General features: G+C 37.2%; 1 protein-coding gene across 1 annotated transcript in view; it reads left to right on the plus strand.

Annotated features, from left to right (window-relative positions):
- Positions 1 to 15,833, plus strand: part of HYCC1 (hyccin PI4KA lipid kinase complex subunit 1) — a 69,527-nt gene that overhangs the window by 17,194 nt on the left and 36,500 nt on the right. The window contains exons 2-3 of the mRNA XM_019651986.1: positions 8,491 to 8,569; positions 14,754 to 14,855. Coding sequence (XP_019507531.1) covers positions 8,519 to 8,569; positions 14,754 to 14,855 — 153 coding nt within the window. The 5' untranslated portion in view covers positions 8,491 to 8,518. The remainder of the gene's footprint in view (positions 1 to 8,490; positions 8,570 to 14,753; positions 14,856 to 15,833) is intronic.

The raw sequence follows: 15,833 nt of genomic DNA on the forward strand, positions 1-15,833 counted from the left end.
TCTAGTTGTGGAGGACGTTGCTTCACTGGCCCAAGTTGGCACCATCATTGCGCTCTTCCCGGGCCAGGCAGATCAGTCGGCGGCTTCTGGACGGCCACTCATGCTGGCTGCTGGCTACATACGGTAGCCCATGGCAACACACTGCCACAGGGGCTGCAGCCAACGCCATCGCTGGCGACTTACAGCAGCCCAGCTCCAGGTTGAACTGTTGTTCAGCATCTTAGCTGTGGAGGGCAGTGTCACTAACCCTCATTTGTGGAATCCGAACCGGGGCCCTCTGGCGTCCCAAGCCAGCTCTTAACCAATGCGCCACTCGGCCGGCCCTTGAAAGCTTTATTTTCAAAATAATTTAATAATTCAGCCTCTGCTAAAACAAACAAATTGATTGCTACCCCAATTAATATGAATCAACATGACCATACTGAGCTATTTGTTTCTGCTTTGGTTAGTATAATTTTCCTTTCTGTTTTAGTTAGTATAATTTTTCTTTCTGTTTTAGTTAGTATAATTTTTTAAACCAGTAAGATCCACTGAATTTCTGATACAGAAGAATCAAATAGAATTTTGTAGTACAGTCAAAATCTGTTGCTTTTATTGGGGAAGAAAAATAATTTTCCTTCTATACTTCTAAGTTCTTCTGGCTGGACTAATAATTAAATTAACATGAGATAGATTAACAGGAGAAAATAGCCATATTTGTTGCATATGTACATACGAGGCTTCCCTAAGAATATGGAACAAGAGGACAGATCAGGCAGATCAAGGTTTATATGCCATCTTGAGCTAAGGAGAAAGGTGAGGGGGTTGTGGTTGGGACTTCAAAGGGGAGGAAGGCAATTCACATGGAGATGGAAAAGCAAATGTTTGGTAAATAAGTGTTTGCTGGGCCATCTTTAACAATAGGACACAGAGAGGATTTTCATCAAACAGGCCTTGCTAGGTTCATCCTTGTCAATCACACTTAGTTCATATAAAACTATAGATATCTATGATGATATCTCCCTTCCTTGAGCAGGTCCTTCATCTGAATTCTTTCAGACAGTTAGGTCAGAGGTTTCTCCTGAGTCTTTTGTTTCTTAAAAATAATGAGCTTAAGTGCTTACCTCATCTGATGACCACATCAAAATTACAACTAAACTACAGAACAGCCATCATTGAGAATTGCCTGAAGTTTAGCTGAACCAAAGCTCTATAACTAAGGACATACAGAAAAAGCCACCTTGAGACTGGTAGGAGGTGCAGAGACGTGGAACAGGCTAAGCTAGTCCCACACCTGTGTGTGACCATTAACTATTGGGAGGGATATCTCAGCTGTAGAAGGATATCTTGGCTACAGAGGAACAAGGGGTCCCAGTGCCACACCAGGTTCCCCAGCCCAGGGTTTCAGTGTCAGGGAGAGAAGTTCCCCACCGCTTCTGGTTGTGAAAACCAGCAGAGATTGTGGCTGAGTGAGACAGAGGGTGGCTGCAGTCCCAGATGCTCCTCTTAAAAGGCCTGTGCATGGACTTACTTGCTGATGGACTCACTCACTCTGAGCTCCAATGCTGGGGCAGATGCTAGAAGGTTACAGGGATATATAGGCAGGAATGGAGTTGTCTGGCTTCAGGGCAAGAGCTGGAGGAGCAACTTTTCTCCTGGTTGGAGGAGCTGGTGGAAGCCATTGTTTGTTTACTGAGCTCTCACCCCTCCCGGCATGCAGATGCAGGTGGCTGCCGTGTATGCGTCTCCATCAACCTGGCTAACACTGTTGGTTTGCCCCACCTTGGTGATTCTGAGACCCTACCTTAACTAACTTTCAGGCATACCCAGGCCGCTTCCAGTGGATTTTTCATACAAACTGCCTGTCTTCACTCATGCTGCAGACTTTCCTAAAGTCTCTCAAAGGTTCACAAAACCCAAACAAGCAGTCAGGCTCTGACATGTCTCATACCACTGGCTGAGCAGCCCTAATGGCACAAATGACAGCTGGCCTTGGTTCATGGCTTGGCCTCTTGAGGCACCTCCAAGCACAGCACAGGCGATGGCCATTTACAGATTGCTTTGTGGCTCTTGCCAGCTGGCCCCGGGCAGGGCACAGGCTGTGGCTGAATTTGGCATGTAGCAAGTCCCCTCCCAGGAGGCCCCAGGGCTGGCATGCCTGGTGGCCAACTTCTGACTGAATGGAGCACCACCCGGCCGCCTCCAAGAATGACACACCCAAAGGGCAGACTAGGCAGGCACCAGAGCCCTGCTAAAGCAAATCCTGCTCTGTAGGGTCAGCCCCTGCACCACAACTCCTCCACTGTAGTCATAGGCAGTCCTCATAACCAGTCAGCCCGATGGTCATTCCCTCCCATTTATATGCAAACAACAATGAAGGTTCAGCTACAGCAGGACACACAACCCACACAAGGCACACACGTGGAGCACCTGGCTCTGGTGACCAGGAAGTCTGCACCACTGGGTCCTACAGGACACCTACCACATAAGGCACTCTACTAAGATCAGAGGCACAGCAGATCTACATACAAACAAGCACAGGGAGGCAGCCAAAATGCGGAGACAAAGAAACATGTCCCAAATAAAAGAACAGAACAAAGCTTCAGGAAAAGAACTAAACAAAATGGCGACAAGCAATCTACCAGATGCAGAGTTTGAAACACTACTTATAAGGATGCTCAGTGATTTCAGGAAGAACTTCAACAAAGAGCTAGGAAACATAAAAATGGAGATAGAAAACATAAAAAAGAACCAGTCAGAAATAAAGACTACAATAACTGAAATGAAAAATACATTAGAGGGAGTTAATTGTAGATTAGATGAAGCAGAGGATCAAATCAGCGATTTAGAAGATAATGTAGCAGAAAACACCCAACCAGAACAGCAAAAAGAAAAAAAAATCCAAAAGAATGAGGACAGTATAAGGGGCCTCTGGGATAACATCAAGTGTGCCAATATTTGCATCATAGGGGTACCAGAAAGAGAAAAGAGAGAGCAAGAATTGAAAACCTGTTTGAAAAAATGACAGAAAATTTCCCTAACATGGCGAAGGAAATGGATATCCAAGCCCAGGAAGCACAGAGAGTCCCAAACAAGATGAACCCAGAGGCCCACACCAAGACACATCATAATCAAAATGCCAAAATTTAAAGACAAAGAGAGAATCGTAAAAGCAGCAAAAGAAACACAGTTAGTTACCTACAAGGGAGCTCCCATACGACTGTCAGCTGGTTTCTGAGCAGAAACTTGGCAGGCCAGAAGGGATTGGCAGGAAATATTCAAAATGATATATTCAAAAATAAGGACCTACAACCGGGATTACTCTACCCAGCAAAACTGTCATTTATTGATAGAAAAACAAAGAGCTTCCCAGATAAGAAAAAGCTAAAGGAGTTCATCACCACCAAATCAGTATTGCAAGGAATCTTAGAGGGACTTCTTCAAGATGGGGGGGGGGGAGATAAAAAATATGAATAATAAAATGACAATAACTACATATGTATGAACAATTACTTTAAATGTAAATGGAGTAAATGCTCCAATCAAGGGTGGCTGAATGGATAAGAAATCAAGACCCATACACATGTTGCCTACAAAAGACTCACTTCAAATCAAAATACACACACAGACTGAAAGTGAAGGGGTGGAAAAAGATATTTCATGAAAGTGGAAATGAAAACAACAACAACAACAAAAAAAGCTGGAGTAGCAATACCTATACCACATAAAATAGCCTTTCAAACAAAGGCTATCACAAGAGACAAAAGAAGGACCTAACTGTGTGTGTATCCGAAGAAACCCAAAATGCAGCTTCAAGGGGGCAGGTGCAGCCATGTGTTCATTGCAGCATTATTTACAATAGCCGAGATACAAAGGCAACCTGGATGTCCCTGAATAACAGAGAGGTGGTACATATATTCAATGGAATATTACTCAGCCATAAAAAAGAAAAATTTGCCATCTGCAACAACATGGATTGATCTAAGGTATTATGCTGAGTGTAGTTAAATCAGACAGAAAGACAAATGTCATGATTTCACTTACAAATGGAATCTAAAGTACAAAACAAACAAAAAAGAAAGAAACTCATAGATACAGAGAACATTTTGATGGTTGCCAGATGGGAGGGGGTTTGGGAGTGGGTGAAAAAGGGGAAGAGATTAAGAAGCACAAATTAGTTATTACACAGTAGTCATGGGGATGTAGGGTACAGCATAAGGAATATAGTCAATAATATTGTAATGACTACGATTTGTCAGATGGGTACTAGATTTATTGGGGTGATAGGTGGGAGAGGAGTTGGGGGCAGTGTAAAAAATGTGAAGAGACTAAGAAATACAGATTGGTAGTTAGAAAATAGTCATAGGGATGTAAAGTAAAGCATAGGGAATATAGTCAATAATATGTTAATAACTGTGTATAATGCCAGGTGGGTACTAGACTAATCAGGGGGATCACTTCTTAAATTATTATATATAAATGTCTAACCACTGTGCTGTACACCTGTATTAATATAAAATAATGTCAGTTGCAATTGAAAAATTAAAAAGGGGGGAAAGGTGAAAGGGAATGAGAGGTTCAAATTTCCAGGTATAAAACAAATGTTTTGGGGATGTAATATGCAGCATAGGAAATATAGTCAATGATATTGTGATAGCGTGGTATCGTGTTAGATGGTGGCTGGACTTATCATGGTGATCACTTCTGTAGGTATATAAATGTTGGATAACTATGGTGTACACCTGGAACTAATATATGTTGCCTATATTTTAATAAAAATATTAGATTAAAAAATAAATTAATTTTAAAACTTCCAAAAAACACCAGCTTAAAATAATTATTATCCCAAAAGGCATATTTTGGGGTGCAAACTCTACTTCCACTTACTTTTATCATTATGATTCTGTTAGTTCACATTACTACCATTAACTGTGTTTACTTGCATTGTCTCATCGCACCCCCTCTCTGGCCCCACCATTTGCTGATTGAACATCAAAGCCTCTATTAGCAGACTTCATTATGGTTGAGAGTCTTGTTCCTGTTTACTAAAGGGCAGTGACTCACCTGAAGACATCAACCCAACCCACAAGTCAATTGGAATTTGGTTCTCAACATTTCTCTCTTCCTCTGTCCCCAACATTAGAGCAGGAAAAATTGTCACTTAGAATGCAAACAGTGTGGAGAAGAGAAAAATTCCCCCTTCCCTCCTCTGGTTCTTTTGGCTGGTTGAATAATGAAAATGACATGAGACAGATTAACAAGAGAAAAATCACATTTAATTTCATGCACATGGGATTCTCACATACATGAGAGAATCAGAGACCCCACATACATGAGAGGTTCAGAGACAGAATGGGAAAATGAGATATATGTGGCATCCTGAGCTAAGGATGAGGCAAGGCATCTAGGGACTTCAGGGGGGGAGGAGGGTGGGTCATTGAGCAGATGTTCAGTAATTAGCAGTTTGCCTTGCCAACCAGATGGGTCATAAAGGTTAGTTCTAGTAATCACTTATTATAGAAAAGACCCCTCATTTAAGTTCTAGGTTGTGGGGGTGGGGGATGGCAGAGGTTTTTCTTGAGACCTTAGCTCAAAATAATCACATAACACAGAGGCATATCTTGGGGCGACTTGTTCTAAGCCCTTACAAAAGCTTTAAAGGAATTCAAGTAGAGCTGTGCTTTGGAAAATATATTTCTGTATGCTATTATTTTGGGGTAAATTCAAGGAAGAGGGGCAAATGATAGCAAAATGATTACAAGATAATATTTACATTGGGCTTTCTTTTACATTCCTCCTCATAGCACGTGTTTTTATTTTATTTTACAATACTCTGATTTGCCTTGATTTGTTTCAAAAATGGATTAAAGGAGACTCACTTCTGCCATGTTTAGGTTCACTTGTCTCCCCTGATAGACTGTGAATCCCTTAAGTCAGGGACTATGTCATGTTCGTTTTTGTAAACCTAGCATATAGGACAGACATAATAATTTATGAATAAATGGATGATATTCAAGCACATCTGGAACAAGAAAAGAGAGTCAGATTAGTTGCTGCAATCCTAGGTTATTGCAGCTTTGAAGGTGTTAATGGACTGAATTGTGCCCTCCCCCCACCCCTCAATTTGTATGTTGAAGTTCTAATCCCCAGTACCTCAGAATATAACCTTGTTTGGAGATAGTGTCTTTACTGAAGTAAGTACGTTAAAATGAGGTGATTAGGGTGGGTCTAATCCAATTTGATTGATGTCCTTATAAGAAGAGGAAATTTGGACATGACTTGTACAAAGTCATGACTTGTACAAAGTCATGTCCAAATTGGAAGATGAAAGATGATGTGAAGACACAGGGAGAAGATTGGCTATAAGCCAATGAGAAAGGCCTGGGACAGATCCAGCACCAACCCTGCTGGCACCTTGATTTTGGACTTCTAGCCTTCAGAACTGTGAGAAAATAAATTTGTTGTTTAAGTCACACAGTCTGTGGTACTTTTTACAGTAATCCTGGAAAACTGTAATAATATGGATGGCTTATAGTCTTGGATGTAGCAAAATATCAGATGACTTTAATTTGCCTATCCCCAAGGAATAGTTTGCCAATCTCAATGCCAAAAACCTTAAAACGTTATATGCTTTCCCCAGGCAAGACATGGGAGAGAGAAATTTGGATGGCTTAATGGAGAAAGTAATTATTCATCTCCTTCCACCTCAACCCATTCAGTTAATGGCAAGCAGCTTGCTAATTCTTTAGTTCAATTGGATTTGTTTGGTTTGGCAAAGAGAAAGTGTTGATGGGGTATTTGTGTTCGTTAGTGTTGAAGAGTCCCTGGCAATAGACCTGGTTGCTTTTTCAAAGTATAAAACAGAAGAGGAAGACTGAATAAAATACTTTTTAATGTGATGTGAATTTGAACTAATTGCTTGTGCATAATTTTAGCAGCACTACTCTGCCTGTTATAACCAACAGGAGCAGAGTTGGGTGTCTTTTGGCTCATGCCTGTTGCTTTAATAGTTGTCATACCCTCTGATCCACAACCCATCATACGCAGTTGCCACAACCATTTTCAGTACTTGCTTTAGCCATAAGCTAAATATATATGCAATTTTTACCATTCTTATTTTAAAATTAGGTCATACATCAAATAGTGCTGTTTAGCCAACTCTTTTATAGTGTTCTGAGATATTTTTCTAGTGTTTTTGAGATACTGAAAGAGAAAAATTTTGAATGTATACAAAAATAGGACACTTGCTCTTTCATTATTTGGAAGCAGCTTACCAGAGTTCTGAGAATAGGGTACACTAAATTAACAAGTGAAATAAAGATCTCAGTCCCAGAGTTTAAAAAAAAAAATTGTGTTTGCCATAAAGTAAAAGAAAACAAAACAACCAGAAACCTCCAATTTATGGGCAATAAGATTTTTAATCTAATTTTGGCATTTAAACTCAGTCACATCCATACAGTCTGGCGCACCCTTGTGAACAGTCTGTAGTCATTGTGGTAAATGCCAGTGATATACTTTTTCATCTCTTTCAGTAATATTGCATAGTAATAATACTTTATTGCCAGTTACTGTAATAAGTTTTTTTAATTTGCATTTTTTAATTGAATCCTCATAATAACACCTTGAAAGTAGGTACTTGGTTATCCTGATTTCACAGATGAGAAAAGGGAAATAAATTGCCTAAGGTTATACTCCAAGTAAGTAATAGAATTAGGATTTAGTTTCTGCAATACTTGATAATGCTGATTAAAGTTAAGAAGGCTACTGCAGGATTTGTACCTGAATTAGGAAGTTAGGAAATTTAGATAGAGCTAAGGTTTTCCCTCAAGAAACAGTTTCTAAGTCTACTCTCATATAGATGGATGGGTGAAGAAAACTAAATTGTACTTTGATAAGTTTTGCTGAGATAAGTTTGTTTTGTATTTCCCTTAGCTTCCTTTTTTTCTTATTTGTACTTAAGTAATTCCAATCTTCTGAATAACTATTGTTGAATATAGTCATTATCTTGGACAATATCACATTTACTTCTGTTTTATGAATATTAAGCTTTCAGGGAACCAAGTGGCTTGCCTAGATACTCTTGGCAAATTAAATTATTTAAATGCCTTCTATAAAGTCAGTTTTGGATGCATGTCTTTTTATATTTTCACAGTTTTAAAATATTTTTTTGCAATTTTCTTGAGATGCATGATCTATTTGAAATTATTTAATTGCAGCTGGGAAAAAATGTCCAGTATGTTTTGCAGCTGGTATTCCTGAAAACTGAATGAAAATTGTAGAGCCAATTTCATCATGTTATAATATTTATACTTTTGTCACAATTCTTGCATTTTAATACGTGCATGTTTGTGCACATTGGTTTTTAAATGAACCCAGTAATTTATGTTTGAAATTGCTTTAATTTCACAAACAAGAAGTAACTAAATTTTATAGGTTTATTTCTATCTATAATAACCTGACTATAAAGAAAACGTATTCAAAATTTTAACAATTTTCTATGTTAATTTTCAGGATGAACATTTAGAACAAATGTGGAAAGATGTTCACTTCAGAGAAAGGGGTTGTGGAGGAATGGTTATCAGAGTTTAAGGTAATATTTTCTGTGTTAATATAATAATTATATTCCAAAGAAGTTTTGTCAGGGTTTTAAATTCCAGTGGCTTTTTAAAATATGACTGAAAAACTAAATATTTGTGGAAGCAGAAGTATGTTCCAACAAACCTTAATAGGGAATTATTTACACATGGTAATGTTTTCTAGATTAATTCGTTTTTTGTTTCAAGTGGTTCAAAGAGTTTGTTTTCTCCCTTTCATGGCAACACCACAAAGAATGGTTAAAGTCTCTGAATGCTGATGTCACTCTCTCCAACCACCATCAAAAATTCAGTGTGAAAATGTTTCTCCCAATTTGTGTAATGGGAGAGGGCATGAACAACAATGATAAGATGGGGACACTTGTACCCAACTTTCCACCAGTAGATCTTTCTCTAGCTGGCTAACCCAGTGACTGTATAAGGGGTGAAAATGAAACTTCTTTTTTCTTGTCTCATGAACTCTTCTCTATGGTAGCTAAAATTGTGTTGCTTTAACGAGTTAATTACCTTCCCCTTATCCTCTGGGTCTCATTGTTACACGTAATTATGTGAAGTTCATTATCATGAACCACAGGAATGAAGAGTTTGGGCTGCAACTGTCACATTTTTGTTCAGCCCAAGACCTTTAGGGACAAACCTACAGTCTGACAGTCAGACTTTCTGGCTTGTTTCAGTGAGGGAAACTACACAACAGGCACCGCGCAAGCATCTTGCCAAAGGAAAAGATAAAATTGTTATAAGATTTGGAGGAAAGGTGGAGTTTAGATGAAATTTAAAGGAAGCAGTATTTTGACGGACTCAAAACAAAGCAGAGCCATGTGTAAGTGGGGTCAACATCTGGTCTCAACTGCGAGGTAGACCAAGGATCCTGTTGTCTTGGAAACTACAAAGTTAGCATCTGTGTGGAATGGTGTGTTCAGAAACCCCTTCCCTGAAGCTCTGCTTGTAGGCTGGAAATCGAGCCTTGTTCTCTATGTCAAGGTGACTTAGCTCCTCCAGACAAGAGTGGGATGTTTCATTTTACCGATACATGTTTAAACAGGAACGTTTTTGATATCTGTGATTTTAGATAACAAAGCTTCTCAGTGAGGAAGAATACAGTAGTCATTCAAAAAAGGAGGTTGTTATGATACTTTTCAGCTGCAGTGTGTCCCTAAGAGAAGCAATTTTGCAGCTGGCCTTATCTGTCATTGTTTTCTCATCCTGATGAATGAATGGCTGGGCAGACTTTTACTTTGTCAGCTTTTATAGTCATGAATTGAGTATCCTTCTATGGAACCTCTAAGTCATCGTAAAGTGATGCGGAATATTATAAAAGTGCACTGTATCAAGTACCTTCTACATACCGTAATAGTTTGATTAAATCTTATATGAGCTTTTTTCAGCACATGTTATCTTTGTGAATAAGTGTTCAAGATGTTTTTAAGCTTTTATTCCTGCTTCAGGAGTGTTTAATTTATTATATCATGATTTTGGGGTTGGGGCAGGTTGGTGGAAATTGTCAAGTTTAGCAATTGAGTACCACTTCCAGGGCATTCTTATGTTTAATGGTGAAATTAAATTTGCAAAAACAAATATAGCCAGTTAGCCATTCTTTAATATGGGAGTTGTGGAAAGAGGGCATGTTAAAGAATGGAGCATGGGGAGAAGTCAACTATTGGATTGTTGGAAAAGTCATGACGTACGTTTTCTATGTTTTTCGTTGCAAAAATGCGTCATGACTTTTCCGACAACCCAATATTAAGGCAAATAATTGAAAATCATGACTGATTCCCTTCCCTTCCCATCTGTTGTTTTATTCTCTTCCCCACCTGGCTTGGATATATATAGATACTCTAGGAAATATAGCAGCAAGGGGTCAGGGGGCAGTGCAGCAGTAAGGACAGCAGTGTGCCCTAGTGTTTGAGGAAGTGGGTGGTTGGGGGGAAGGGTTGCAGAGATGGCAGGTAGAAGAGTCAGCCAGAATGGTTACATTGGTAGGTTGGTTACTTAGAGCAAATAAATAAATATATGAAGGATAATGGGAGTTAGATTTGTGTGTCTGAGAAAGGAATTAGAGACATGGACCAGGGAAAGGCAAGAAAGAACCCTAAAGTGTTGGATTGGAATTAGAAAGATCAATGTGAACTCATGGATCTAAATATGTATGTGATACATTTATATATGTATATCTGTATATGTGTGCATACATATATTTTCTAGTTTGTTCACTAAGAGGACCAAGAAGCAATGGCATCCCAGTAGCTTTGAGTACCCCAAGAACACAGATCTTGTTTTCTAAATACCATCTTTCACTAAAGAAACTAAGATGTGAATAAAAAAGTATTAGATAAGTAATATTTTATCAATATAGCATATGTTATGTGGGTGGTGATATTTTATTAAAATTTTTATAAATTTAATTAAAGGGTAAGGAAACTTTTCCATTGAGAGGAGAGGAGTGAAATCCTGTACCCCATGAAATAAAAAATAATTTAATTTTTTCCTAAGCATGCAAGATTAAAATTACCCAATTTTCAATCAATTTGGTATAACAAATGTTTTAAATTATTGTTAAGTCTATATTATAGCCAGTTAAAAGAAAGACATTTCCTAGTCCTTTGTTAATTTAGTAAGCATTCCTGAAACTTACTTTTGTGTGTTATTTTGAATTGTGTTAATGTGTGTTGAATGCAGCTCTGTTTATGTTTGATTAGAGGTCATCAGGCAAAGTCAGCAGCATACTAAAGGAATGGAAGGTGCTTAAGAACAAACCTCTAGTGTACTTTTAAAATTAGAGTATCTTGTCTTTTGAACTGATTTGTGATATTAATTATGTATTTTGGTTAAAATATTTAACAAAGGAAGTTTGGGGATATATCTATATATACTTAGAAAAAGCCTCTGGTTGTTTAATTCAATAACCATGGTGCTAATAAGGCCAAGGTCATCATGATTGGTAGAGTGGTACAGAGTACATTGGGCTCAGAAGTCAGAAACCTTTTTTATTTTTTATTTATTTTTTATTTTTTATTTTTTTTAGCTGAGCCATGCTGCCGCCTGTTGGCAGCTCAGCAGCTGCTCAGTTCGGGCCAGGACTCAAACCGCTGTTGCTCAGAGCTTGCACTCTTGAGCAAGCTCTTAATCAACTGAGCCACTCGGCTGACCCCAGAAACCTTTTGATCGACTCATAATCCTTACGCTAGGTGGTTTTATAATGTTGAGCAAATCACATACTTCGTTGGGTCTCGGTATTCTCATCAGAAAAATCTGAAGTAGGTGGTCTGTGAAGATGATTTTAGCTCCACACCATTCCACGGTCACAGTCTGCAATCCCCGCCTCATATACTCAACTCAACATTCTGTCAAATGCACAAAGACAATGCAGTCCGCCTTGTGCAGTCTTTCTGTTTCCCCTTTGGAAGAACTACTCAGTACATACTACTCATCGTTGGGCACTCGTCGTTAAGGACTCTCTCTATATACCAACAAAATGATTAGACTGGGATTTCATTATTTTAAGATTTCATGAATAGCTCAATCTCTAGCTTTCAAAGATTTATTTGTAACATTATCTTTCAGATTGTGTTATGATTTTCTTAATGCTACATGTAGATTTTTCTAGCAGATTTCCAGGCTCCTAATTTTTCCAATTTTCTGGTAGTCGCTGAATCTCAATATGTGACTTAAAATTCAGTCTTATGTACAATGTTGCTGAACAGAGTTGTTTTATTTATTGGTTCTCCACCCATCTGTCCATCTTCGTTAATGCTCTTGCACTCAACCCATATCAAATCCTTACATTTAAAAAAAAACCAAAAAAATCAACCATCTGCCAAATGATATGAAGCATCTGTCTTCAAATTTTGCCAAGAGTAATTTTCCATTATTACTTTTTTTGTCTTCAGTTCTGCCTTCTGAAAAGCAAGAAAGCTTAGCTGGTGTTTAAGAAGGCCAGTACCTTCTTAATACAGTGCAGGAAAATATAAAGGTTTGCTATAATACTATTTAAATCATTAGGCTCTTTTAGATCTTAAGTTTTTCAAAGTGCTTTTCATAAACACAGCAATTATATTTTCTCCCTTCTATAAACAAAAGTAATTTCTCCCACGTTCACAAAATGAAATAATGACAGAATTGTGATAAGATGTAGTAGTTCACTGCACTAATTTTTAGATTTTTCCTCTTATTTAGCAGTAGTAGCCTAGGTCTAGGGTATATTCTAGAGCTTGTCTTTTCAGAAAAGAGCTGTCCTTTTGTCTTTGGCTGTTTCACAGAAAATATTTTACCTCATTAAGGTTAATTGGTGTATAAACTAATTGTAGTTCACATTTTTAACGAATGTTCCATTTTTAGCCTAGATAGTATATATAACATTATAATAATCTTTATATTCACTAGTTTTTTAAGATTTATATTTCAGTTCACTTAGTTTTAAAATTTATAGTTAGACACACACTTGTGTGTATATATATTATACACATACATATATATTATATATATTTATATATATATATATATATAATATATACAATATATTTTACATATATAATTTGGGTTAATTTTCATTCAGGGGATTAGAAATCTGCTGTTTATTTGACTATTATTTCCTTTTACATAAATTCCCCTAGTATTAGGTTACTCTTGATCAAATAACGGAAATGGAATGTTGCCTGGAGCTCTTTTGTTACATGCTTTTGAAATATTGAAGAATGCCCTAATCTCCTCTTTATGTAAGCTGTTGCAGTGAAACTTCCCCCCTACCTCCTGAGAATGGTGGAAGGTTCCCAGATAGTTCACATTTACTTACCTTATCACTCTGGTAAAACTATCTTAATAAATTAAAAAAAGAATCTGTTCACTTATATATCCTAAGGTGAAATGTGACCTATTTTAAAAGAATCTACTGAAGTGTAAACAGTGACAGTGTTTATTTCTTTTTCTGTTCATCTATAATATATTCCTTCAGCAAAAGTTTAAGTATGAGGCCTTGTGCTGAGTGCTATGGGTGAGGAGACAATAAAATAGTTATTGTTCTCAAGGAGCTCACAATAAAGTAAAAAAGAATCAGATATCCTTGTTATAAAAATGTATACTGTTTAATTTTCTATGTGTGTTTATGTACACATTCATCTATGTACACTAACCATAACCCACTTTAAATCATGAAATGCTAGGATATGGAACATGTAAGAAATAGTTTATATCTTGGAATGACTGTTAGCAATATCTTGAGACATTATATCTACCGGATTAACATTGATTGAAGGAAGTAATTTGCATGAGAAAGAATAATGACTTGAGAGACAGATGTTAAGGAAGGGGTATATTCTAGAAGGATAGGTTTTCATCATTTGTTATAATGAAATTTGTTGTTGTTTTCAGATTGCCTTATGATTTTTACCCAAACCATCTGACTTAACTCCTGGAGTTTGTGCCTTCCCATTCCTCTCTGGTCATGGTTTCTCTTCTGAATGGGTGGTGCTTGCAAGCTGTGATTAGTTGTCTATGTTTTCAATGGCGTTAGGAAAACCAATTTATTGGTAGTGTGGCTACCTTATTCTCTGTTCTGAGAAGTCTAAAATTGCCCCCAATTCTGTAAAGGAGAACAGCCTTACCTGACAGTCACAATATGTAACTCAAGAGTTACCTTGATAATGATGATCTGTGGTTTTAAGGTTTCAAACATTATTAGATCCTTATACAACAATGTTCATTAATGCAGTGTTTACCAAGAAGCAGGATCAATATGGCTAATGAGATTTGTAACTTATGTAATGCTATAGAAATACCACAGTATCTCTGGCTTTTTACACATGATTTGTATTCTCATTTCTAACCCCAAACTGTGATCAAGGATGAAGTTGATGTTAATTTATGTCCCTGTTGATAAGAGGATTAAGCATATTTTTGTTTTATTTTTGCAATTATTTTGTTGAGATATAATTCACATAAAATTTACTGTTTTAAGGTGGAAATTTAGTAGTTTTTGGTATAGTCATAATGTTGTGCAACTAACGCCGGCACCTAATTCTAGGACATTTCTGTTACCTCAGAAAGAAACTCCATACCTGTTAGTCACCCCCAGTTCTCTCTCCCTCCAATCTCTGGCAACAGCTAATCAATCTACTTTTTGTCTGTGGATTCGCCTATTCTGGACATTTCGTAAAAATAAAATGTATATTTCTTTAATTTGTTTAGACACTACCAGAAACATCTTTACTAAATTATGCCACAAATTTGAAAGACAAGAATTCTTTAGTTTCGTCTCTCTATAAAGTTATCCAGGAGCCACAAAGTGAGGTGAGTACTCTTATAGTTTATTGTACTAGTACTATTCAGTTGATTGATTTTTTAAAATGTTTTATTGTGAAATATAAGATATATACATAACAGAATAAGAAAAAGTATGTATTTAAAGAATTATAGTATGTATTATGGAATGTTTAGCTGATTACCTTTGACGAATGGGGTAGGAAGGATAAGAGAAAAATACATTATGTTCAGAAAGTGGCAGAGTAAAAAAAAAAATTTATAAAATGAACTCTAGTGTACAATCCCCCAGACCAAGAAATAAAATTATTAGCAGATTCCAAAAGCCATCTCTGAACTATCTATCTGTCTATCTATCTATCTTGCTGGAGGTAGCCTAGTAAAGTCTGGGTCACTACATTCACTTATTCATTCATCAAATATTTGTGTGCCCATTATGAGCCAGCAGCAGTGCTAGGCAATAGAAAATCAAAGATGAGTAACACATGGCCTTTATCCCAAAAGAGGAAAGGGGTAGAAAATAAGTAAATACATGCTTTCAAGACAATGTGTGACTGAGTCTAGATAGATATGCATGAGTTTGCCAGGTGTGCAAGATAATAAATAAGCCATGAGGATAGCATATGGAGGCCTGAAAAAGTGCAAGGCATTTAAAGAATGGCAAGTAGCTTTGTCTGGCTGGTGCTTTTTCCAGCCCTTTATTTTTTTTTCTTGCACCTACCTCCTTTTCTTTTTTTTAGACAACAAATTTAGTTTGAAGGTAATTAAATGATCTATACTCCAGATTCTGCTTGCTTGTAAATCAATCCCACCATTCATAATAGACAAAAAAGCATTGGAAATAGCATGGAAAATAAAAAGGTTTAGCATTTGGAAAAAAGCAAATAGGCTAATGCAATAGTTAACAAGAGGATAAGACTGTGATAGGAACTGAAGCTGGAAAGATAGGTTTAGGTTGCAACGATGGTGGGTCATGAAATCTATCGTAAGCAATTTAGACTTTTTCTG

The sequence above is a fragment of the Hipposideros armiger genome, unplaced genomic scaffold (genome assembly GCF_001890085.2).
Source record: "Hipposideros armiger isolate ML-2016 unplaced genomic scaffold, ASM189008v1 scaffold_171, whole genome shotgun sequence".
In the NCBI taxonomy this organism is placed as follows: domain Eukaryota; kingdom Metazoa; phylum Chordata; class Mammalia; order Chiroptera; family Hipposideridae; genus Hipposideros; species Hipposideros armiger.